The sequence below is a fragment of the Prunus mume genome, linkage group LG1 (assembly GCF_029339155.1).
Source record: "Prunus mume cultivar Tortuosa linkage group LG1, ASM2933915v1, whole genome shotgun sequence".
Lineage (NCBI taxonomy): Eukaryota > Viridiplantae > Streptophyta > Magnoliopsida > Rosales > Rosaceae > Prunus > Prunus mume.
In genome coordinates, this window is record NC_142698.1 from 25,401,713 (window position 1) to 25,428,291 (window position 26,579).

Below are 26,579 nucleotides of genomic sequence, written 5' to 3' on the forward strand. Positions count from 1 at the left end.
CTGACCGAATTTCAAATTGAAACCGCCAAAACCTAGCTTCCAAACTTCAAAATCGTTCTAATCTAACCCCAAAACAGCTAGAGCACGTAAAGGAGAAGAAACCTCACCGGTTCGCTGGAAATGGGCGGCGAGACGGCGGTGCGATAGCGCGAAACCTCGGTTTAAAGCGGTCAATATAGTGGCGGATTTGAGCTTTCGGTCGGATAACAGTGGGTTTTGATCGGGACTTCACGACGAGTCGAACGGACCGGTTTCGAGGACGGTCGATCGCACGCACGCAGAGGGAGGAGACGCGAGAGAGAGAGAGAGAGAGAGAGAGAGAGAGAGAGAGAGAGAGAGAGAGAGAGAGAGAGAGAGGTAAAAGTGAAAAATCTGATTTTACCCCAAACTTACTTTGAAATAATTACGGTAGCGCCACCGAACCTAAATTGCTTGCCAAAACTTCGTTACAACTCCGATTCAAGCCTACCGCATGTCTACGGATTCGTCTCAGTACCACCTACGCAACCAAACCACTCGTGATCCCAAAATCCTTCCGGATAAGAAAATGACTAAAATTACCCTTAACCCAAGAGTAAATTAATAATTTCTCTTAATTTAATTAAAATAGGAAAATAATCGGAGTCGGGGTGTTACATCTTAAATCCAATTCCTATATCAAATTCATACATCAAATTTCTCACATCACCTTCCTCACCTTCTCATATCACATCTTACTTCCGCTGCGATGTCAAGAACCCATACGATTCTCCATCTTATTGCAACTCACAGAAGCATGCGGTCAACCTGCAGACTCCTTCTTCTATCACCACCACCAAAGGTTCTACTCTTCATACGTCCTCCAAGATCAGATATTGCATATGCTGTGAGTGTGGAAGAGTATTTCATGACTCACTTACCAAGTTGGGCATTCGTGACATATATGCACCAACTTGAGGAGGAGTGTTGACATGAGTCTCCTAATTAATCAAGGAGATTTACTTCTATATATACCTCCTTATGGAGAAAAATAAAGAACAACCCAAAGTATTCAAACCATATTGATATTTTAGCAGTTAACTACCCCTTGATTTGATTGTTGAGTTTCTTTGTAATATGTTACAAACTTTTTACATTATTGTATTTTTTTAAACAACTTAGTTTCAAAGTTTTTATTTGACTTTCCTTGCTCTGTGAGGCCAGTGACAGAATGGTTATGATAAAATGGATGTATTTTACCTTCATCTCTCTTGTAAGAGGGGTATGCATTCTTCGAGGATTGGGAGTGATTCTTCTTAAGCTGTTTAATGCGCTAATTCTAATACGCGCCATCCTAAGTCTATTAACTGCTAAAAGTAGCACTTTCTATCTTCTGTGGGTCAACAGGTCTTAGTTGTATCCACAAGAAAATATGCACATCTAACTTCTTTCCCATGTTTTTTTCATCCTTCAGATTAGAAAAGATGGGTGCTCTAGACGTGCAGAGAATGGTTCATAAACACCAGGCATGGCGGATGATCTCATGTATGTGGTTACATGCTGGAGTTTTCCATCTACTGGCCAATATGCTGAGTCTTGTATTCATTGGTATTCGGCTTGAGCAAGAATTTGGATTTGGTATGCATTTGGCTTTTCAGCTTCATGCATGTTGTCATGGATGTTTAGCCACATTCACAAGTGTTTGTAGTAAAATCGAAAACACATGACAGATATTACAAGAGAAATATTAGTTACTAAATGAATTTGTTTTTTCAGAACTCTAGAAGCAGCTACCTTGAGATTAATCTGCAGAGGATTCCTATGCATGAATTCATTGAATTGTTATCCTAGAGTAGTGGTCATGCGGTGCTGGTTGCATTATAACTTACATCAGTATGTTGATAGGTTTGCATGGAAATAAGAGGAAGTTTTATTCAGCAGTGAGGTGAGCAAAGAGAGTTGATAAACCTAAGATGGGGTTCAGGAGAAACATTCTTATGATATTGGCTTTTTAGGCTATTCAAACTTTAGTTTAGACATAGTATTCCATTTTACAGAATAAAACTGCTTGATACAAAAACTGAGAGGTCGTTTCGATTTTTCCATCACTTATGTGGGAACATGGAATGTTTTGACTATCCTGTAGGGTACACACAGTGCCTCAATTTTTTGAAATATTTCAAGATGCCGCCTATTTGGAAAAATTGAAAGAAAAGAAAGTTGGAGCTGGGTAATTGAATAGAAGAAGATGGAAAATAATCTAACTCATGCACAATTATTTTAATGAACAACAGTTTTAACTTTTCAGTTTGCAAATCTAATGCTTTTTTCTGATTTGTTCTTCTACAGTTCGAATTGGTTTGCTTTATGTCCTGTCTGGTTTTGGCGGTAGTTTGCTTTCATCTCTTTTTATTCAATATGGTATTTCTGTTGGTGCTTCTGGTGCACTTTTTGGTCTACTAGGAAGCATGCTATCAGAGATCATAGCAAATTGGACAATGTATGAAAATAAGGTAAATAATGTTTCAGTATGCTCAATGATTCCCTTCATAGTATATGCACTACCCTTTGATCTTACAGTTCAGATTTTTATGCGCAGTTAGCAGCATTGCTTACTCTCATTGTCATCGTCATAGTAAATTTAGCAGTGGGAATCCTCCCACGCGTGGACAACTTTGCTCATATTGGAGGATTTCTTTCTGGATTTCTTCTTGGATTTGTGTTTTTGATCCGCCCCCAATTTAAATGGCTTACCCAAAGGAATGCTCCTCCTGGGCATGTTTCAACTCCAGTTAAATCTAAACACAAGACATATCAATATGTATTGTGGGTTCTCGCTCTGATAATATTGATTGTTGGGTAAGGTCCTCCTTGATCCCTGAAATTCAATTATTTGACTTCATATACCTAATTGATTCCCTACATGAGAATTTGAAAGGCACACTTGATGAGTGGATGTTTACAATTAAATCAGGGTACTTGATTTCATAGAGATATGTAATGTCCTGTAATCTGTGTTCATCACTGTCACTGTTGATAATCTCTATATCTGCTTGTTTTCTGTATGTGTAATACTGATTGGTCACTTTGATGATAGTAATATATAATAGTGGGTTCATCTTCTTTGTTGTTTTGTTATTGGAAATGGAAATTCATTTTCATCAGTATATGCGGGCATTTTGTCACACAAGTCTTATGTTTTTTTTACAGGTTTACTATTGGCATGGTTACTCTCCTTCGAGGGGTCAATCTGAATGATTACTGTTCCTGGTGTCATTATTTGAGCTGTGTCCCTACCTCAAAATGGAGCTGCAAGTCACAACAAATTTATTGTTTGGTAATTGATGCTGTACTTTTCTGTGCATATTAACTTCCACCTTTGTATTTGACAGATAGAAGTAATTGGTTCTTTATATGATGTGCCAACATAGTGGTAAATAGAAGAGAAATAGTAGACCAGACAGCTGTTTTAGTGCTAGTAAATATATCCTTATATCTTCCCTTCTTTCCCTTGTGGAGTTTTATATGGTTGCACTCAATACTTCAGTCTCAATATGCCATTTTAAGCTAATGTCATCGAGAAACTTAGTTTAAGAAATGAACTCAAGAAATACTAAAGAGTTCTCAGCTCTCGTGTCTGCTTCACTAAAATTATGATGAGATATGTGGGCTCCATGTAGCCAAACTGCATTTCTCTCAATGTGACTTTTTGTTATACTCCATGATCCATTATGAGTTTTTAAATTGTTTTCTGAATTGAGTTTTTGAGGGTACTGAATTGGAGATCACCTAAATAATTGAAAAGCAGGACATATCAGAGAGTGGGAGAGATTATATATAGAGAGCAGGAAAATTACTTATATACCAACTTGTTAGATTGGTTTTGTACTGATATATTGTTCTGTATATGCATGCGTGCAACAAACCTTGCAGTCCAGCCAGTTAGGAAATCAGCTGAACTTGACGTGCGTAAGCAACGGGAGAAATGGCACTTATTCATTGCTGGATGGCAACCCCACCCGGGCTCAACAGCTATGCGCTGAGCTTTGCAGTTGACATACATGCACACAGCAAGAGATGATAGAATGTTGATTGATATGAGTCATTCATATATCTGTAGAGAAAATTTCTTTTCTTTTCTTCTTTGGTTGGGTAAGAGTAGTCTTGTATTCACCAAGTAATGGTTATTCTTTTCATTCTTTTATTGCTTCTGTACTCTTATTTTTACTAGCTGAAAAAGAGGGTTTGTAAATACAGATAGGGATGTACTTATTGATGGCAACTTGAAGTGAAAACAGCCAGTGCTATTTTGTGCTACTTTCTCCCTTTTCCATCTCTGGCAATCTAAAAAGACAAAAAAAAAACATTACTGGACTTCAAGTTAGAACAAGCCCATGGGCCGTGGCCGAAGAATGTAGATCTACTCTGAGAAGATTGTAGATGAAAACTCAATTGCTGTAGTCCCCTTACAAGTGTTATTGTTAATGAAAAAACCGTAAAGCTTTATGCTAAAAAAAAACAGATTCTTTATCTGTCAATTGTTAATGTCGAGTGCAATAATAGTTGGATTCATGATTTTTGGTAAAGTATTTATTTTTTACAATGAAATCGAGTTTTAAAGTTATGTTTAGTGTTTAAGATTGGATAATGAGGTACAATTGAGGACATTAGGGGGGCTTTTTTCCCCATAATTAGGAAGGGGTAGAGGTTTATCTCGCATACACATTGCCAATGTATTATTGAGGTTGGAATTTGAGAATACTGGTTTGCAAATCAAGACCATTTTTCACTAAACTAAACCTCGTTGATGAAAATATTGGGTTAGAGATGATAAAATTAATTCAATGATGCCTTTGGCACTATACTTAACTGGATTATGATATTACATGGGTTAATAGGACTAGACATAATCCAATTAAACATAATTTTAATTTTTTGGTGGGATTCATAATCCTGCTACATTTACATAACACTATGTCGTAAGCCACCAAATATTTTATTAGGATCGTGAATTATATCCGTCACCAAATGGGCCTTAAAGGGCTTTTCTAGGAAGACCAGTGCGTTAGAAAAAACAGACTGGTTGGCCTGAGCTTTGTATTAACCTTCGCATTATAGCCTCGGGTTCCATGTTTGCTTAGGTTCATAAAAATTGCGCGCGTGTTTTTTTTTTTTTTTGGACCAAGGAGCTTCCAGAGGCGTACAGAGAGGCGTACAAAAAGATACTAACCTGAAAAGCTAATAGAAACTCAGGGAAAAAAAACTAAACTCACAGAGTCTAGAAACCAGTTTTTCCCCACAGAGACAAAAACACTGAAAACAAAAATTACAATTAAGGGGGACTAGGAAGTCCATCAGAAGCCAGAACCCGCACCAGGGACGGAGGTGGCTGGTTAGCCCATCCTTGCGGACACACCGCCCTTAATCCTATCGCCGCCGTCACATGAGCCGCGCGATTTGCTCCACGAGGGATCCAACGCCATTCCACATCAGAGAACCCTGTACTCAGGCGTCTGATCTCATCTAGTAAAGGAAGAATGGTCCAGGCCTTCGTGCATACATTACCTTTGATATTGTCAATGAGGACTTTTGAGTCTGATTCCATCTCCACCTTTGAGTAGCCTCTCAGCCTTGCACATCTTAGAGCCTCTATAGCTGCTTCAGTTTCTGCATTCAGTGCATTATTACAACATCGTTTACTAGCAAAACCATAGCAGAAATCCTTGTCCTTGCGCGCGTGTTAGTTTTGCCGTCGACTCTGAGTCTCCCTCCGTAGCTCTTTAAATTGGCACTCAGCTTCTGAAGTTAACATTTTGCTTGCTATCATAGCTGAGCTTTCAAGAGATTGTTGGAGTTTATAGCATTTGCGTGGCAAAGGGTGAAGCACGCATTGCAGCTTCAAAGTCCAGAAGAAGTTGGCGTCAGTTGCCTTTTGGAAGCAAGTGAAGTCGCCTAATTTGGAGAAATGCAAGCGCGATGCAGGTTCTTTCCTACCGCATCTGTAAATTTACTTTCCATGGCTCAAGTGGAAATTACCAATTTCACAACCCAATGCCCATCTCTCTCTACAATCAATTACCCAATTCGAAAAAGGTGTTTCTGGTTGTGAAATTGATCTAAAAACTCACTTTTCAATGCAATGTTCGTTCTCTGCTGTAGCTCCATGCATTTGAGACCTCCAATCTCAAAAGCTGGCAAGGTTTTCTAAGGCAGCTATGGCTACATACAACACAACCACCTTAGTCATGAAATCCCTCCACAAATTGGGTATTTTGCATAGATTGCAGGTATTACTGGTAGACAATAACTCATGTACTATATCATATTGCTTCAACCTCAAACTTCATAATTTTGTCAATGTGGCTTTCCCTGACCGAGTTACAGAGATTGCTGTCTGAATTGCATTCCACTGGAGACATGCTTCTTGGCTAGAGTCTTTTGCTACCTGCGAAGTCTTTATGTGATTGGGAAGTTTTTATGTTCTGCATGTGAAGTCAGAGATTGTTCTATAGTAGATGAAGAAATTTGTAAGTAATCACCAATGAGATACATTGTGTAAAGTAGTACTGCATCTTGTATTTGGTGTGTCTGGTCCTGGAGCCCCCATGTAATAAGAAAAAAAGAGCACATGTTATATGAATCTGTTTTCTGAAATCTTGAATACTCGATCGCATTAGGATTGGACTTGGAAATCAAGTTCATTCCATGCTTGGAAAAGCTGCACTGGTCGGTTAAACTGTTTTGTGTTTTAGGGGAATGAACACATAGTTAACAATAGCTATTATTTTCTTACTTGTGCCAAGGTTTGAAGTACCTTTCATATTAGTTGTCAATTGTTTCAGGTTTGAACAAGTTATGGTATTCCACCTATATGAAACTTAGCAGTATACTCAGTTCCTTCTCTAGTTTCTAGGCTTCTTCATTCTATTGGAATCCAGAGTTCAAACATGATCAGAACTTCTTAGTAGCCACCACTGGACAATGGCAACCTTCTTCGTAGATCTGCTGCCCTGCGAAGTGCAAAGTATTATACATGTTTCTGCTGCTCTTGGACTCCATTATAAAAGTAGAGGATGCGCTGTTTATTGATGATTAACTTTGGGAAAAGAAGATGGAAAATGTGCTCTTTCTACCAAGTGACAAACTAACAGCGCAGGTGCCAGATTGTCGAAAGCTTCATGACCTTCAGTATTTCAACATTCAACTTAATCATCTTGGAAGCAGTAAAAATGGAGACTTGAGTTTTCTCTCAGGCTTAACCAATGCTACAGAGTTAAGAAAGTTTATTATAGCCGATAACGATTTAGGAGGGACGTTGCCCACATCAATATCCATTCTCTCAACCATGCTTCAAAAATTTTGGTTTCAAAGTAACCAACTAGATGGAAGCATCCCGGATGAGATAGTGAATCTGGTCAGCTTGGAATCGTTGGCGATGTGGTATAATCACTTCACAGGTAACATCTCCACTAACATTGGGAAGCTTTCAATACTTGTAGAATTAGATATTTGCATGAATGAATTATCAGGAAGCATTCCGTCCACTCCTGGAAATTTAACCAAGTTAAGCAAACTCTTCTTGGGATATAATAATCTTCAGGGCATCATACCTTCAAGCCTAGGGGAATGCCATTCAATGCAAGCATTGGATCTCTCAAATAATAACCTTAATGGCGTAATACCTCAACAAGTTATTGGCCTGACATCCTTAGCAATGCTTTTGAACTTGTCTTCTAACCACTTTACTGGTTCTCTTCCCATGGAGGTTGGAATGTTGAAGAATCTAGGTGAACTGGACGTTTCTGATAACATGTTATCCGGAGAACTTCCTAGGAGCCTTGGTGGTTGTGAGAGTTTAGAAGTCCTACACTTGCAAGGCAACTTCTTCAATGGTCCTATTCCTTTGTCTATGAGTTTGTTGAGGGGGATTCAAGATTCAGACCTCTCTTGCAACAATTTCTCAGCTGAAATTCCAAAGTTTTTTTAGGGCTTTCTTTTTCTGAAGAATCTGAATCTATCTTTCAATGACTTTTGGGGACCGGTACCAAATGAAGGTGTCTTCAAAAATGCAAGTGCGATTTCAATTGTTGGGAACACTAGACTCTCGGAAGTATTGCTAATCTCCAACTGCCTAAATGTAACTTCAGAGAGTCCAAGAAACGAGGATCATCTCATAGCTTGAAATTAATAATCCCTTTAGAAGCTGGGCTTCCTCTTCTAGGAATAGCTATGGTGCTGTCCTATTTCTTTCTTCATTCGTCCAGAAAGGAAAAGAAGGAAATTTCATTGAACACTTTGGAGAACTCTGTTTTGCAAGTATCATATGATACTCTCCTCAAAGCTACCGATGGGTTTTCTTCAGCTAGTTTGATTGGCAGGGGTAGTTTTGGGTCAGTGTACAAAGGAGTTCTTGAGGGTGATGGTAGACCTCAACTTGTTGCCGTGAAGGTGTTTAACTTGTTACGCCAGGGAGCTTCTAAGAGTTTCATAGCTGAATGTGAGACGATGAGAAATATTAGGCATTGAAATCATGTCAAGATTATAACTGCATGTTCAAGTGTTGATTTTCATGGTAATGATTTCAAGGCTCTGGTTTACAAGTTCATGGACCATGGTAGCTTAGAGGAGTGGCTGCATCCAGTTATTGGAACCTAAGAGATAAGCTATGTGCCCAAGAATTTAACTCTTCTTCAGAGGGTAGATATTGCCATTGGTGTTGCTTGTGCACTGGATTATCTTCATAATCATTGTGGACCCATAGTTCATTGTGATATCAAACCAAGCAATGTTCTTTTGAACAACGAGTTGGTTGGACACGTTTTTGACTTTGGATTAGCAAGATTTGTGCCACAAATGACTAGTAATTCTTCATCAAATCAAACAAGTTCCATTGGAATAAGAGGTTCCTTTGGTTATGTTGCTCCAGGTTAACATCCTTTCCTCTTTTTTAGTCTTACATAACCTAAAGAGAGCTTTTCGATTTCCATTTATATTGATAATTTGTGATGCTTTTTATCGTGGAGTATGGTATGGAAAGTGAGGTTTCAACCTATGGGGATGTGTACAGCTTTGGCATTCTCTTGTTGGAGATGTTTACAGGGAAGAGACCCACTGACGAAATGTTTAGAGGCGGTTTGAACCTTCGTAATTTCGTGCAAATGTCAATCCCTGAGCGAGTTACAGAGGTTGCAGATTCAGTACTCCTTCAAGTAGGCAATGATGACGTTAGCACCAGCAACCTTCCCAATCAATACAGCGCAAGAGCTCAAAAGATCTCTGCGTGCTTCAGTTTGATATTTAGAATTGGAGTAGAGTGTTCTGCTGAATCCCCAAGAGACCGAAAATATATCAGTGAAGTTGTATCTGAATTGCATTCCATTAAGGAAATACTTCTTATATGTTCAATTTACACATAAAGTGTGATGTTATATCTGAATTGCGTTTAAGTAAAGGCTTTGTGTACTTCTTTTTTGTTCCTTTTCCTGTTTCATATTTTATTTTCCGTCTTGAAACTTATTAATTCAAGAAATGAACTCAAAATATTCTCAATACTCTTGTGTCTGTTTTATTAAAATTATGATGATGATATGTGGGCACCATGTAGCCAAACTGCATTCCTATAGTGACTTTTGCTCTTTTCATTCCATGATGGGAGATAGAGAGAAAATTACTCATATGCTGTACTTGTTAGTACTTAGTACCGAAAATCAGGACATTGGGAAGCTTTCAAAGCTGGTGGAATTAGATATTTCCACGAATGTATTATCAGGAAGCATTCCGTCCTCCATAGGAAATTTAACCAAGCTATACAGACTCTTCCAGCCTGGGAGAATGCAAGCAGCTGATAATATTGGATTTGGCTAATAATAAACTTAGTGGTGCAATACCTCAACAAGTTATTGGCCTCCCATCCTTATCAAAGCTTTTGAACTTGTCCACGAACAGCTTTACAGGTTCTCTTCATTGGAAACTTGAAAAGTAAAAGTCTAGGTAAATTAGACGTTTCAAATAACATGTTATCCGGAGAGATTCCTACCACCCTCGGTAAATATGAGAGTTTAGAAGTCTTACGCTTGCAAGGCAACTTCTTCCAGGGGCCTATTCCCTCATCTATGACTGGGTTGAAAGCCATAGAAGAATTAGACCTTTCTCGACAAAATTTCTAGAGGGTTTTGTCTTCTTGAACAAACTAGACATATCATTCAATGAGTTTTGGGGAGCAGTACCAACTGGAGGTGCTTTTAAAAATGCAAGTGTGATTTCAATAGCTGGCAACGCCAGGCTCTGCGGCGGTATTGCAGATCTCCAACTGCGCAAGTGCAAGTCCCCAAAAGGAGGATAATCTCGTAGATTGAAATTAATAATCCCTTCAGTAGTTTCAGGACTTGCTATTCTAGGAATAGCTATGGTGATTTACTATTTCTTTCTTTGTTCGTCGAGAAAGAAAAGGAAAGAAATTCAGTTGAGCACACTGGCGAATTCTGTTATGCAAGTGTCATATGCTACTCTCCTAAAAGCTACTGATGGGTTCTCTTCCGCTAATATGATTGGTGCAGGCAGTTTTGGGTCTGTGTACAGAGGAATTCTCGAAGGTGATGATAAAGCCCAGCTTGTTGCTGTGAAGGTGTTCAACTTGTTACGACATGGAGCATCGAAGAGTTTCATAGCCGAATGTGAGGCTCTAAGAAATATCAAGCATCGAAATCTTGTCAAGATTATTACTGTGTGTTCAAGTGTTGATTTTCATGGTAATGATTTCAAGGCTCTAGTTTATGAGTACATGGACAGAGGAAGCTTAGAGGAGTGGCTGCGTCCTCCTATTGAAATTGAAGAGGTAAGGGAGGCACTCAATCTAGAGCAAAGACTAGACATTGCCATTGATGTTGCTTGTGCATTGGATTATCTTCATAATCATTGCGAAACACCAATAGTTCATTGTGATCTCAAGCCAAGCAATGTTCTTTTGGATAACAAGATGACTGGACATGTTTCTGACTTTGGACTCGCAAGATTTCTCTCGCAAGAAACTGGTATTAATGCTTCAAAAAATCAGACAAGTTCCATTGGATTAAGAGGAACGGTTGGTTATGCTGCTCCAGGCAAATATTATTGACGTGAGTCTCCTAATTAATCAAGAAAATTTACTTCCTTGATTAATTAAGGGATTTACTTTCCTCTTTTTTTTATATAAGTGATAAATCATTGTACAATTAGGAGATACTTTCCTAATTCTTTACTATATCTAATTCATTGTAAAATCATTCTATGTAAACTCCTATATATACCTCCTTATGGAGAAGAATAAAATACAACTCAAAGTATTCAAACCAAAAAAAAAAAAAAAAAAAAAAAAAAAAAAAAAAGAAAAAGAAAAAAGTGATTGATGTGAAATCGAGTTGACGTGTGGCCCACTAAAAAGTGGTCCCACGTGAGGAGAAGTGTTAAAAATACACGAGTCCCACATCTAAACTTAACAAAAGCCTGATGTTATTAGAAGTGAACCATTTATTATATGAGACTTTCTATTTTGTTAAGTTTCCGATGTGGGACTCTGTATTCTTCAACAAATATCTCTATGCTTCACTTTGCCCTTTATCTTACATAATTCAGCTATTCTATTCACAATTGTGCTGACAATATTTTATGATGTTTGAATGGTGAAGTTGAGGTTCCACCCCAAAACCAATTGGCAATGGGGGAATTAGCTCAATTCCTTATAAGCCCTTGCTAGGTTTCTCAACTTTCCAATGTGGGACTTTTTACCTTCACATTCTCACATGCCCCTGCAAGTGTGGCGAATTTTTAAGCTTAACACGTGGACAACACATTTTGGGTGACGTAGAGCATGTGTGGCCTTTGGGCTTTCACACGTGGGCAACCCTCTCTGATACCATGAAGGAAGTTGAGGTTTCACCCGAAAACCAATTGGCAATGGGGGGAGTAGCCCAACTCCTTATAAGGCCTTCCTAGGTTTCTCAACTTTCCAATGTAAGACTCTTTACTTTCATATTCTCACAAAGGGTAGAGTATGGTATGGAAAGCAAGGTGTCAACAAATGGGGATGTCTACAGCTTTGGCATTCTCTTGTTAGAGATGTTTACGGGGAAGAGACCGACCGACAACGTGTTCAATGGAGACTTAAACCTTCACACTTATGTCAAGAGGGCTTTGCCTAAGCAAGTTATGGAGATTGCAAATCCACCACTTTTTGAAGGAAACACCAACAAAACTCCGAATCAATGTGGTGCGGGAGTTAAAGAAATTGAGGTGTGCTTGAATTCAATATTTAGAATTGGAATTGCATGTTCTGCTGAATCTCCAACAGACCGTCTAAGGAATATCAGTGATGCTGTTTCTGAACTGCATTCCATTAGAGACGTTCTCCTTGGATAGAAACTTTTATGTGCTGCCTGGGAAATACTCTTGCTGCTGCTGCTACTTCTACTGGTGTATTTGGGCTGGAGCCCCGCAAATGTGATCAAAGTTATCAAACTACCGCATCAATTTTGTAGGCCTGCAATTATTGGTGTCTCTAGTCCTGTTGCTACTACTATTTCGTCGTTTTATTGGTGTGTTAGGGCCTGCAGAGGTCGAAATGTGATCAAAGTCAGCTACTACATCTTGTGTAAATCTGTTATCTTAGTCGAATGAGAAACTGTTTGGGCCACACTTGATCATGTTGCCAATCGAATTGAGAAATCCTATATTGTGTCGAGTGTGAAGTGTGAGGTGTGAAGTCTGTTATATATCTTAGTCAAATGTGAAGTGTGAAGTTTCTAGCTTCATATTTGCCCATCTATTGTTTCTGATCTGAAAAACAAGCTATGGTGAAACTAATCTATTGTTTCTGATTTAAGAATTAAAAATAATTTCTTTAAAAAAAATATTTAAAAAACCTTGCTTCTAATGAGCGAAAGCAATTGGACATAATAGAGCTGCGTTTGCTATTTTCATTCATGTTCCTTGAAATTATGATCACAAATATATATCGGCATAGTCATTCATATGAGTCAAACATGAGACCTATCCCAACCAAGTGAAGAGCTAAACTATCACATTGTAAAGATAGTTTTACCAACAAATATCCTACCGTGTGTCAACGAAAAAACAATTCCAACATTTTCCCTTTTACAAGTCGGCTTTTGATTGCCTACCTTGTTGTGACTTGACCCTAGTTTTTTTTTTGGTCATTTCCAAAGCAGCCCAATACCAATACATATAGCAGGCCTAAGGATAGAAAGCCAAATAAACAATAAAAGCCCATAAAATATTAAACAAAGAAACCCTAGATCTAGAACACAGGAGCAGCCGCCCATAGCATGCCAACAACACCACCAGAAACAAATTTGCCACCACCAAGGAGGAGTAACCGATACCCGGGGGTATCAAAGAGGCCAACGAAAGATGGGGGTGAGCAGGCCACCAGGGCGGAATCTCTCCCATAATCCAAGTGTGAAGTGCATGATGCACTTTAATTGCAGTCACGGACCATCACACACCACCAAGGAGCAAACGGTGGTAGTTGAGAACTGGCACCCAAATGAAGTTGCTGGCCATGGATGGACGGCATCACTACATAGAAGAGATGGGGAGAGTATAGATGTAAGAAGTGGAGGGTGAAAAGTGAAGGTGGCTGGGGAAGAAAGGAGATGGAGAGATGGAGGATAAAGGGTCTCACAGAGTAGGCTTAACTTGAGGAAAGACAGAAAAAAAAAAACTGAAGGAAACCGAAGTGGAGGCAAGAAGCTGTGATCTGAGACAAAGCTCAGGGGAAAAACACCCATATTGGGTGGGGATCACAGAGGGTGAGGCAAAATCACCACGGAGGGTGAGGAGGAAACGGTAAAAGAAGGAGGGAAACAAGAAGGAAGAGGAGGGGAGGGGAGGAGGGGCAGACCACCTCCCCAAAGCGGCGCCAAGGGTTGGGGACTAGAGAGGGTTTAGGGTTTTCGACCCATGTCCTCTAGTGAATCTTAATTAAGGAGCGAAGCTCCACACCAGCTTCCAATCCAATTGCCTGCATCATGCATATGACTAATTCGTTGCAAATCAGTGAAAGCAAGTTGCTATTTTGCCATCATTAAGTCATCAAGTCATCCTCGGAAGCAAAGTCAATAGTCTTTGCTGTTTGGGAATCTAGTTAACTTGTGTTTGGAGAAGATAGTACTTGGGATTAGTGGTGGGCACGGTCTGATTGGCTCTAATTTTAACAAAAAAATTATCCGATTTGGTGTGAGCTAGTTTGTCCATAAATTGGTTCGGTTTCCAATTTTGGATTGGAATCTTTTTTCTTTTCTTTTTTGAATATATTTTTTTAAAATCCAACTAAAAATAAGGCTTCAAAATTCACAAATGGCCCAATTTCAAAAGGAGGTGATTGGATTTATAAAAGAGAGGTGATTTGGAGTTGGGTTTAAGGAAATATTAGTTATGGGTTTAGAAATTTAGCATTGGAGTTAAATATTTTATTAAAAAAATAAAAAATACACAATCGGCCCTGATTCTGTCTGTCTAATTTTTCACTACGAGAATCGAAACCGAAATCGGACCAATCAGGTTTTTGGTCAACTCGGTCTAATTTCTATCTGGGAAATGCTAGTAACCCTCTCTCTAACCTTCTCCTTTGGATCTTCTCTCTTTTCTTCATGACATGTGGAACTTTACTTTCTTTCAAAACAATACTATTAATGCACCACACAAGCTACATTTTGTTTTCCAAATTTAACCTTATTAAATGTATTATTCTTTGTGTATTGTTTTATTATATAATTTTTTTCAAAACCAATTGATAAAAAAAATATCAAATCGTTTAACAAACACCTAATTTCATTTTTTTTAAAGATCAGTTTTAAGAAATTGAATAATTAAAACACTAAGAATGAAATATGAAAAAATCGAAAAAACAACCCATAACCCAACCACAGGGGATGGGAAGACGAAGTGGGTGGCAGGGATCGAAGCCGCGGTCGTCGGGGAAGATTGGCGTGGGTGGGAGTCGTCTTCGTTGTGAAGATCAACAGGGTTGATGTTGGAGATTTACGCAATGTGCGGAGGGGAGGGCGAAAATTGAGGCGAGGTGGTTACACCTCTTTACACAGCCAAGGAAATCAACGACGGGGGAAGGGTTGTTGGCTAGAGAGAGAGAGAAAAGGAAACGGAGAGCAGTGGTAGTGGATGGCTGGGTTGGATTGGCAAGGAAAGGGGAGAGAGAATGGTGTGGTGGCTGGCTGTAAGCGAGGATTGGGAGAGAAGGCTGGTGGGTCAAAAGAAAAAACATAAAATTTATTCTATTAGTATTAATGTCTAGTCTTATTTTTCTATTTGTAAAAAATGGATTAATTAAAGGATAATTTAATAAGGGTAAATTGGAAAAACAAAAGCAAGTTTTTCTAATGCATTAATATGACATTGTTTTAAGTGTAAGTAAAGTGCCACATGTCATGAAGGAAAGGGAGAAGGTTCAAAGGAGAAGGTTAGAGAGAAGGTTGCTAGTATTCCCCTTTCTATCTTCATATCTGACCATCCCTATTCCTAGTTTGTATTCTGAAATGAATTTTTGAGGGCATTGGATATGTGATCGCCCTAATGAAATTGAAAATCAGGACATATATTTAGAGAGAAGTTTATTAATTATATTTTGATCTCACCCAGGATACTTATCATTACCATTATTCTTTTCATCTTTGTTCTACAGCCTTATGTCATATCCACATGTTATCAGATCTGTAAACATGTATTTGTATTTTCATAAAGTCCATGGTGTAGAATTCTTGTATGTATGACTTTTGAGAAGAAAACAAATTGTATAACACAATTGTTTTCGTTTAATAACAATCCACTGAATTGAATTCAAGCAAACCAACGTATGATTGATGCCAGAAGAAATCAACCACTGGCCTTCATCAACAAGTCGGTCCAAATTAATATTTGTACATTATTGAATTTTGCTTAGGTTTATTTCTTCCACCACACGTTGGTGGAAATGTATATGAGTGAATAGTTGTTAAATTTTGTACCGTTGCTGGGGCTGTTTCCACTCAGCTTCCTTCCTACCTCTCAGCCTGCCATATGCTTTCAAGAGACTGTAGTCTCTGAAAACTTTCTTCTACTGTTTTGAAATGGTCTTGGTCCTTGGAGTTTTCTTGCATTAATTTGTGTAATTGTTATTTTCGAAGCAAGTCAACAGGGGTTGTCCATATCTTGGACTAATTAATTCATCATTCCTCCAGAAATGGGGCATTTGCGTAGATTGCACGTTTTACGTTTAGATAATAACTCAATATAACTAGTTACGGTAAACTGTAGTAAGAGCATAATTGATATGTCAAAAGTGTCACATAAATATTTAATAGTTAAAAATAATATCTCACATCACTCCAACCGAATGTCAAAGCTGATGTGAAATGAAGGTTGAAGGTTCAGCCGTTACTTTTGACATCCCAAAAGTAAGATGTCAAATAAATATTTTATTATTTTTTTAAGACAGCTGATTGCTACTTTCATTTATTATTTTTCTTTTTCATTTTTTCATTTTTATCTTAAATGATTTGACTGTTACAATAATTATTTGTTTGACATATCGGGTGGAGTGTAAAGCGATGTAAATGTCAAATTGCCACATCAACCATCAAATCTAAGGGAGATGTCAAATACCAAACATCAAATTTAAATTTGATGGCTGATGTAGCAATTTGACATTTACACAGCTTTACACTCCACCCGATATGTCAAATTAAATTATTATTTTATTATATTTTAGTGTTGATTTATTTTTAATTAAAAAGAAAAGAAAAGAAAAAATAATAAAATATTCATTTGACATCTTGCTTTTGAGATGTCAAAAATAATATCTCAACCTTCAGCCTTCATTCTACATCAGCTTTGATACATCGATTGGAGTGATATGAGATGTTATTTTTAGCCGTTAAATGTCTATATGACACTTTTGACATATCGGTTGGAGATGCTCTAATAGAATTTGGGATTGTGTAATACAACACATTTAGAAAAGATTGCTGATAAAATAACAATTCTGAAATTTATCAACTAATTTTTGGTATAGTGGTAAGTAGTTATCTCCACTTCGCTGAAGAATAATATCTTAATTTGACTCCAATGAATAAAAGGAATCTAACTTTGTTATATGGATGAATTATCACGCGTAAAAATAGCTTTATAAAAATATCACATTGTTTCCCAACAAAGTCATGGGGTGATTCCGACTATGGGAGCATATATTTTCGTCTCCAATCAAGGCACGCCACGTGGAAAAGAAGATTATCTCTTAAATTAATTAATTGAACCAATTTATCTGGCCAATTAATTAATTAGGATAAATATATGAATTAATGAGATATTTTCTTTATTTAATAAGATAATACCATTAATTTAGATATTATCCTAATAAAGAGAAGATAATATCATTAATTCAGATATTATCTTCATAAAAAGAGATAATATCATTTAATTTATATATTATTATCTTCAATAAAGAGAAGATAATATCATTAAATCAGATATTATCTAAGTCCGACTCGATCCCTACGAATTTGGGTAGAGAATAAACTCAGCATATTCTCTACGAAACCCTAGCCCCGAGGCTCCTATAAATAGATGACCACATTCATCATTCAAGATACTTCAAAAAACCCACATCTAAACCTACTCCTAAATCCGAGAAAAATACCTGAAGCTCTCTCTCCCTCTTCACTCTCCATATTTTCTCCACACGGCTCTGGCCACCACACACGGCTCCAGCCGCCTACCTGGTTCACACCATACATAAACTCCGTACTCTTTGTTTAGCTATTGTTTTCCTACAAACACTCGAACTAACTTAGGCATCGGAGAGTTTTGGCCAACACCCCCTCGGGTGTGGCCTATTTACTCCAATCTTTTTTACAGAAATCGAGGAAGAGAGAGAAGGAAGATCGAAGGTTGAAGGATCTAGGAGCGAATATTCTTCCGTGAGATTATTTGCGCAAACATTTGGTGCTTTCATTGAGAGTACGAGCTATACTCAACGCGTGCTCAAGGAATCCGATCCTCCTATTTTCCAACTCACCGAAGCCTTCCAAACAACCATGGTTGGAAGCAAACGCCTTAGGAGCAAAACTGCCGTGATGGCTCAATCCGTGACGGCCCAAAGTCACTCCACCCATGATCCCATGATCGACATGGTGGTACCACCACTTCTCACCATCGTGCTACTTCCTGAACTCGCAACTGAGACCATCGCATGGGCCATCGCCGATGAGCATGGTGGAACCTCTCATCAAGGTGGACTCGTTATCACCACTGACTTAGGCCCAGTCTTGAAGCAACTTCAAGCATTTCCTCCATTGCCTCCACGCTCGACGCACGCTCCTGCATACACCTCCAATGAAACCCTAGCCCGAGTGCAATTAGGCTCCACACACTTTTCTCATCCCGATCCACGAAGTCAAGCAGATCATAATCTGAGAGTTGACCAACTAGCACAGATGATGAACGACCAAACCAATTTGATGAGGCATCTCCTCCACCAAATAAACTTGGTTCAAAACCTTGGCCTTGGACAACCGAGCGAAAAGAGAAGGATAGATGAACGATCGATCGGACGGCTCGATGGGTACCAAGCAGTGTCGAGCGGGTGAATGGGCATACAAGGAGAGGGACAACAACGTGATCGCCTTGCCGGCATGTCACAAGCATCCGCAAGCCACACACAAAGCAACGTCGGCGAGAAAGACTCGCCCACGACTTAACGTCGCGCCACCGGGCCCGCAGGAAATGTTCTTGAAAGGCTAGGCTCCCTGAGAGGTCAAACCGATAATCGCCTGCAATGAGGATCGTGAAGAGAGGCGCCCACCCACTCACGCAGAAATATTCATGAAAGGTTATGCCCTAGGGAGGTCAATCTGTAACTTCACAATGAGGACCGTGAAGAAAGACACTCCACTACCCGCCTCTCGAGAACCACCTCGCCGCCAAGCTACAGAAAATCTCTCGCAAGCGCACCCACCAACACGCTCTTAGGCATCGAGAGCGAGAGGGTCGACCTTCTCTCGGACCAACGAAGAGGTCAATTAGCATCCCTAGAATGGCGAAGGTCGCCAACGTGATCGACCAGAAATGTGTGCGGAAGACGTTGAGAAGCTTGTGAATGACCGACTTTGAGACTTGAAGACTGGTGGGAACCTCGAGGATGCACTACGTAAGGAGATGGACCAGGCGATCTATACTCCTTTCACCTCAAATCGAGCAGTCGCTCCCGGCGATTCTCAACACCTTCGCTTATACATTTCAAAAGGGATTCCGATCCCGAGAGCCACCTAAAACACTTCAAAAGTGTCATGATCCTCCATAAGGCCTACGACGCACGATGTGCAGGGCGTTTATAATGACCTTGCGAGGAGCAGCTCAAGGGTCAAGAAAGGCAATGGCGAGGAAATGCTCAACTCAAGGGCTGAAGAAAGGCAAGCAAACACAGTTCCTCCCTATGAATCAGGCAAATCTAAAGGGAGTAGAACAAACAGAGGAGAAAGCAGATTTCGTTCTTGACGGCCGATCAAACCAGAAAGGAAAGGGAATAACTACTCCCTAATAGCAATCAAAGAATCAGGACCAAGTCGAGGGAATTCGTCCGGAGGTCTATCTTGAAGAAGGATGGGAGCTCGAGGAGGATGTTGAGCTAGTACCCCTTGATCCTGACAAGCCAGAGAGAAAAGTGTGGATCGGCTCGCGCCAAAGCTAGGAGGAAAAGGCAAAGCTTGTAGCCTTCCTCCAGAACAACAAAGACGTATTTGCATGGTCATCATCCGACATGCCTAGCATCGATCCCCAAATCATCCGCCATCGCCTACACGTCAACCCAAATATCAAGCTCAGAAGGCAGAGAGACGAACTTCGCCCGAGCGGTTGCTATCATTGAAGCCGAGATCGACAAGTTTCTGGTTGCCGGTTTCATTGAGGAAGTCTCCTATGCAGAATGGCTGGCAATCAAGAAAGATAAAGGTTTGTGGAGAGTGTGCGTCGACTACATCGACCTTAACAAGGCGTGCTCTAAATACAACTTTTCACTGCCAAGAATTGATCTGCTTGTCAATTCAACTTCCGGCAATCAACTGCTAAGTTTCATGGATGCCTACTCTAGCTACAACCAAATTATGATGCATGAAGACGACAAGGCAAAGACCTCCTTCATCATCGAAAGAGGTACATATTGCTATAAAGTCATGCCCTTTGGATTGAAGAACGTCGGAGCAACCTACCAAAGGCTGGTGAACAAAATGTTCAAGGAGCAAATCAACAAGACTATGAAGGTCTACGTAAAAGACATGCTAGTCAAAGCTCCCGAGCGAGCATACCATATCGAGAACCTTGCCGAGGCATTCAGCCTACTTCGAAAATACAACATGAAGTTGAACCCAAACAAGTGCACATTTGGAGTCTCGTCCGGCTGATTCATTGGATACTTAGTCACCCAAAGAGGAATTGAGGCACATCCAAATTAAATCAAGGCTATGCTCAACATGAAGTCACCTGCCACAACAAAGGAGATACAAAGTCTAACGGGTAGGGCATCAGCTCTCAACCGTTTCCTTTCAAGATCTACTGATAAGTGCAGGCCATTTTTCAAAGCCTTGAGAAGGGACACAAAGACAAGTGGGATGACGAGTGTGAAGTAGCTTTTCAAATCTTGAAAACTTACCTCAGTTCACCTCCATTACTCTCAAAATCGATACCAGTAAGACTTGTACATCTACCGTGGTGTCCGACTCACAACCCAGCTCTCATCCGAGAAGAGCTGGGAACATAACATCCGGTATTCTACACTTCAAAAGCTCTCCTTGATGCAGAGACTCGCTATCCTAAAATGGAGAAGCTCATTTTTTCGCTTGTGGTTTCTGCGAGAAAATTAAGGCCCTACTATCAAGCACATTTGATTATTGTCATAACAGAATTTCCTTTGAGATCGATCCTTCATAGCCCTAACGCTTCTCAATGACTAATGAAATGGACTATCGAACTCAGTCAATAAGACCTCCTCTACCGCCAAAGACTGCTACAAAAGCCCAAGCTTTAACAGATTTTGTTGTAGAGTTTACTTCGACACCGAAGAAGAAAAGATGGTCACGAAAAGCAAGGAAAAAGCAGACGACACCTCCCCACCGATTCGAACCTACCTAACGACATGTGGCAGTTGCATGTAGATGGAGCATCAAATTACAAAAGAGCGGGAGCAGGAGTCGTCATAATAACCCCAGACGCAATCTTGTTGGAACAAGCTATCACACTAGGCTTTTCTGCTTCAAACAACGAGGCAAAATATGAGGCATTGCTTGCAGGACTGCGAAGAACTGTCGATCAAGAGATTGACCATCTACTCAGACTCCCAGCTGATCACGAATCAAGCCTCAGACGAGTACATGGCAAAGCATCCAAGAATGGTCTAATACCTCGACAAAGTCTACGGACTTTTGAAAAAATTCCTTACTTTCACCATCTAACAAGTTCTACGAGCAGAGAACACTCATGCAGATGCGCTGGCAGCCTAGGATCGCATTGGACACCTGGCCGACGCTCCATCCCAGTTGAACACTTTGACGGGCCAAACATCGAAGAAATAGAGCCAATCGACTAAATGTAGATTGATGAGGACCTTCGCTAGCAAGACCCCATCATCGACTACTTAGTGAATGGAAATGCCAACGGATAATTCCGAAGTTAGGAAGGTCTAACAAAAAGCCGCGAGATATTACATGCAAGGCGACAAGCTCATTCACAAATCATACTCCGGCCTTCATCTCACCTGCATAAAGTACCCTCAAACACTTGAGGTCCTCTGTAAAATTCACGACGGCGAGTGTGGCAACCACTCGAGAGCGGACCACGGCCTATAAGGCTCTAAGCGAATGCACCACGACATCAATACAAGTTCAAAGCTTTTTTCCAATGGAGTGTTCACAAAAGAAATCGACACGTCTCCGGACGTAAGCCAAACGAGCCACTATTATCGACACGTCTTCGGATGTATGCCAAACGGGTCACTTCATCGACACGTCCCCGGACGTAGGCTAAACGGGTCACACATCAACACGTCTCCGGATGTAAGCCTAACGGGTCACTATCATCGACACGTCCCCGGACGTAGGCCAAACGGGCCACTATCATCGGCATGTGTCTCGGACGAGGCCAAACGGATAACTCTCATCGACACGTCTCGGATGTAGGCCAAACGAGTCACACACATCGACACGTCTCCGGACGTAGGCCAAATGGGCCACTATCATCGACACGTCTCCGGACGTAGGCCAAACGAGTCACTCTCATCGACACGTCCTCTGACGTAGGACAAATGGGCCACTATCATCGACACGTCTCCGACGAGGCCAAATGAGTCACTATCATCGCACGCCTCGACGGGCTAAACGGGTCACACACATCGACAAGTCCCCGGACGAGGCCAAACGGGCCACTATCATCGACACATATCTAGACGTAGGCCAAACGAGTCACACATCGACACGCCTCCGACGAGGCCAAATGAGCCACAATCATCGACACGTCCCCAGACGTAGGCCAAACGGGCCACTATCATCGACACGTCTCCGGACGTAAGCCAAACGGGTAACTCTCATCGATACGCCTCGAACATAGGCCAAACGGGCCACTATCATCGATACGCCCTGGGACGAGGCTAAACGTGCATCAACCCAGAAACACTCAAGCAGTTCACAAGACACTATGCGAATTGAACAAAAAGAAGATGGTCAAACAAGACCAATTATTCTAAACAAAGAGTAGATTATAAAAGCTAAAAAGAAATAAATGAGTCTTCATCTACTTCGAGATGCCAGCAGGAGATCCTCGACCGCAGCCTTTTTCAGATCCATGCTGATCACCATGCTCTCAACATCCACTGCCTAATCCGCGATATCTTTCACCACCTCTTTTTTGAAGTAGATGAAATGTTGCTTCCCTTTATTTTTCTAAGGAGAGACTTGAGAAAGTACTAAGATCACCAACCTAACGGATCTGATCAACCAACCTGAGCACAAGTGGATGGACTTGACAGAAAGTTCGTCTTGAGCATATTAGACACACCTGCATCCTTTTCAGGGCTGGACTTATCCACCTTGGGATCAGCCACGACATCGCAGAAGAGCTCTTCGCCCAGGCAGATGACTCTCTCCTCTTCTTAGCCACCGCAGCTCCAACCGCCTTCGATCACAATATGACGCCAACCACCTGGTCCTACCCAAATGGTCCTCGCCTCAAAAAAGAAAAGATGAAGAAAAAATATACGAGCTCGACTTACTTTGATGCACGATAACTCCTCTCTTCAACAAGCAGTACAAATTCTCCAAGATCTTTCTCAAGCCGTAGCAGTAGAAGTTAAGTTTGCGATGTGAGAAAGAGTGAAGAGAAGTCCTGTATTTATAAAAGTTGGACAACCCGGTCAACGAGGGATGACAAGCTCATTTCTATCTGGGAATCCAACTCCAACAACAGTGAAGCTTACACCAATTGGGAATCGATCGTAAAGGAGTCCAACTCACGTAAGAAAGCCTGCATACGCTTGAGAGCTCGAAAATAATTTCATCTCCTACATGCCACACAAGCGCCATGCAGAAGTTAGGGGGCATTTGTGGGAGCATATATTTTCATCTCCAATCAGGGCATGCTACATGGAAAAGAAGATTATCTCTTAAATTAATTAATTGAATCAGTTTATCTGGCCAATTAATTAATTTGGATAAATATCTTAATTAATGAGATATTTTTTTATTTAATAAGATAATACCATTAATTTAAATATTATCCTAATAAAGATAAGATAATATCATTAATTCAGATATTATCTTCATAAAAAGAGATAATATCATTTAATTTAGATATTATCTTCAATAAAGAGAAGATAATATCATTAAATCAGATATTATCTAAGTCCGACTATCCCTACGAATTTGGGTAGAGAATAAACTCAGATATTCTCTACTAAACCTAGCCTGTGAGGCTCCTATAAATAGACGACCACATTCATCATTCAAGGTACTTCAAAAAACCCACATCTAAACATACTCCTAAACCCGAGAAAAATACTTGAAGCTCTCTCTCCCTCTTCATTCTCCATATTTTCTCCACACGGCTCCGCCACTACACACGGCTCCGGCCGCCCAGTTCACACTATACATAAACTCCGTACCCTTTGCTTAGCCATTGTTTTCCTACAAACACTCGAACTAACTTAGGTATCGGAGGGCCTTTGGCCAACACCCCCCTCCCGAGTGTGGTCTATTTACTCAAATCTTTTTTACAAAAATCGAGAAAGAGAGAGAAGGAAGATCGAAGGTTGAAGGATCTATGAGCGAATATTCTCCCGTGAGATTATTTGCACAAACACCGACCAATAAAAATTAATTGGGTGATCGAGATAGTGAAGCCCCCATCAGCTTCCAATACAATGACAGCGTCTGCATGATGTATGGCTAATTCTTTGCAAGTGACTAATGGAAGCAAGTCAAAGTTTTGTGTCTTTGGAAACCAAGTCAACCGTGGCTGATCGTAATGACTGGGACTTGGTTAAGCGCATTACTCAATCTTTCACAAAATGACCACAACTACTATTCAACATAATATGATCTTTCACAAAAATAACAACACTAAACGTTCTTTTAAAAACCTCAACCACATATGTAAGGGCATTTTGGTCCAACTTGCTTTTAAACACCCTTAAATCCGTAATTTTCAATCCAAATTTACTTCATAAAATACCCACACTCATTCTATAGCATAATATTATTTTTTACTATTTATGAAAATAAATTTAAAGTTTAAGGTTATTACAGTTCAAGTCAGATCCACCAGTTCCAAATTTTTTACTCTCGGAGAACATTGTCATCCCTACTCCTAGTTTGTTTTCCGAAATGAACTTTTGAGGTCACTGAATATGTGATTGCCCTAATAAAACTGAAAATCAGGACATATTTAGAGAGAGGTTTATTAATTATATTTTGATCAGTCTTTAGAATTGGAATTGCATGTTTTGCTGAATCCCCAACAAATCGCTTGAAACGATGTTATATCTAAGATGCAGTCCATTAGGAAATCCCAAAGGTGAATAACCCTTTGGATGAGGGAAAATAACTCGAAATTTAGTTAAAATTCGTAAATTTAAGAGGAGAAATTGATAACTCCCTTGTTTGACAACTTAAGAGTGAAATTTATTAAATGACGCATGGAAAAAACTGTGAAATTGAGGCATTAAATTCCCGAGTTTAATTTCCACTAAAATAGGCGTCATTTCATAATTTTCATGATGTCATTTACAAAATTCGACATACATAAATCCAAACAATGATATTTTCAATTGCTAGAAATTAAAATAATGAAAATATAAATTCCGTCATTTTAAAATTCTATGTAATTTTCAATTATTTCATCAAATGGAGAGTAACTGTTTTAATGGAGTGAAAGAGAAAAGCTGCCTCGTGAATATGAGCCATCGGATTCAGATGAAATAGACTTGCTGATTTATAACCAACGGTTGAGAATGCTAGTTGCCACGTGGGAATGCATAACAATAAACTTGTGGCAAATGCATAATATATAGTAAAGGAAAAAGATACATCGACAAAAGTTTGTGTTATTTAAATTTTAATAATACTATTGTTTGCGAGTTTTGAGATTCATTTACAAGAATTTTAGTTTAAATACCAACATTTAACTTTATGTACAACCAAACAATTCCTAGCTCCTCCCTCCTTTGCAGGCATTGTTTCCGGTCAGCCTCCAGTCGCCACTGTCGACTACTGGTGACAATTACCAGTCGGTACCCTGCCAACCACCATCATCTTAAGGAAAAAAAAATCACATATTGTGTGGCATTGGTGGTATTTGAAATCACATAAGAGATTGTGGCCTCAAAAAAAAAATTCTAATGTTTTGGAATGGTTTTGGTCCTTCGAGTTTCTAGCATTTGTGTAATTATATTGTAACAACATGCAACAACAATATTTTTGATACAAGCAATACTGGAGAAGAGAGAATCGAACTTAGGACCTCGAACGCAGGGTAATAATATCTGAGCAAATGAAGTCTATATTGGAAAAAGTCAACAGAGGTTGTTCATAACTTGTTGGACTAGTTATTTATTCATCTAGAAATTGAATGGACGTGGAATGTCTGAATCAGCAGTCATATAAAGTGATACAGAATTGTGGTTTTAATTTGTAGCACAAGGTAGCATAATTGTTTGCATTTTGCGTAGATTGCAAGTTTACGTCTAGACAATAACCAATATAATGGCCTCATTCTTAGGGGTGAGCATCAATCGGGCCAAATCAATAAAACCGATTGAATCAAATTGCAATTATCGATTTAGTTTGGTTTTGACTAAAAATAACTCAAACGGTTTAAAAATTAAATAAGATCTTATATGGTTTGGTTTGGTTTGGTTTTGAGCTTTTATACACCAGTCTAAACCAAACTGAATAGTTTATGTATATATATATATTTATTTATATTATATTTTACATGGGTAATATTCTAATTAGGTAATAACTATATATGGATATTTAAATTGAGCTAAATTAGTTATTGAAATTTGAAGTTTTATGGCATGTGGAGGTTTAGGA

At 39.6% G+C, this 26,579-nt stretch overlaps 2 protein-coding genes and 1 pseudogene across 2 annotated transcripts; all 3 read left to right on the top strand.

The window, feature by feature from the left end:
* Window positions 1–1,404: 1,404 nt before the first annotated feature.
* Window positions 1,405–4,275, top strand: LOC148921414 (RHOMBOID-like protein 1). The gene is made up of 5 exons (XM_089044487.1): window positions 1,405–1,596; window positions 2,308–2,471; window positions 2,558–2,817; window positions 3,169–3,295; window positions 3,892–4,275. The coding sequence occupies exons 1-5, from the start codon at window positions 1,413–1,415 to the stop codon at window positions 4,012–4,014; spliced, it is 858 nt and encodes a 285-aa protein (XP_088900613.1). The 5' UTR covers window positions 1,405–1,412; the 3' UTR covers window positions 4,015–4,275.
* Window positions 4,276–5,201: 926 nt separating this feature from the next.
* LOC148921415 (putative LRR receptor-like serine/threonine-protein kinase At3g47570) lies at window positions 5,202–9,403 on the top strand (annotated as a pseudogene).
* Window positions 9,404–9,675: 272 nt separating this feature from the next.
* Window positions 9,676–12,351, top strand: LOC148921416 (putative LRR receptor-like serine/threonine-protein kinase At3g47570). Its single transcript, XM_089044692.1, has 2 exons — window positions 9,676–11,057; window positions 11,984–12,351. The coding sequence occupies exons 1-2, from the start codon at window positions 10,364–10,366 to the stop codon at window positions 12,349–12,351; spliced, it is 1,062 nt and encodes a 353-aa protein (XP_088900818.1). The 5' UTR covers window positions 9,676–10,363.
* The last annotated feature ends 14,228 nt before the right edge of the window (window positions 12,352–26,579 follow it).

Coding starts and splice junctions, on each gene's coding strand:
- LOC148921414 (XM_089044487.1), top strand. CDS start 1,413: ATGTTTTTTTCATCCTTCAGATTAGAAAAGATGGGTGCTCTAGACGTG. Junction 1,597..2,307: donor TGAGCAAGAATTTGGATTTG/GTATGCATTTGG, acceptor GTTCTTCTACAG/TTCGAATTGGTTTGCTTTAT. Junction 2,472..2,557: donor GGACAATGTATGAAAATAAG/GTAAATAATGTT, acceptor TTTTATGCGCAG/TTAGCAGCATTGCTTACTCT.
- LOC148921416 (XM_089044692.1), top strand. CDS start 10,364: ATGGTGATTTACTATTTCTTTCTTTGTTCGTCGAGAAAGAAAAGGAAA. Junction 11,058..11,983: donor GGTTGGTTATGCTGCTCCAG/GCAAATATTATT, acceptor CACAAAGGGTAG/AGTATGGTATGGAAAGCAAG.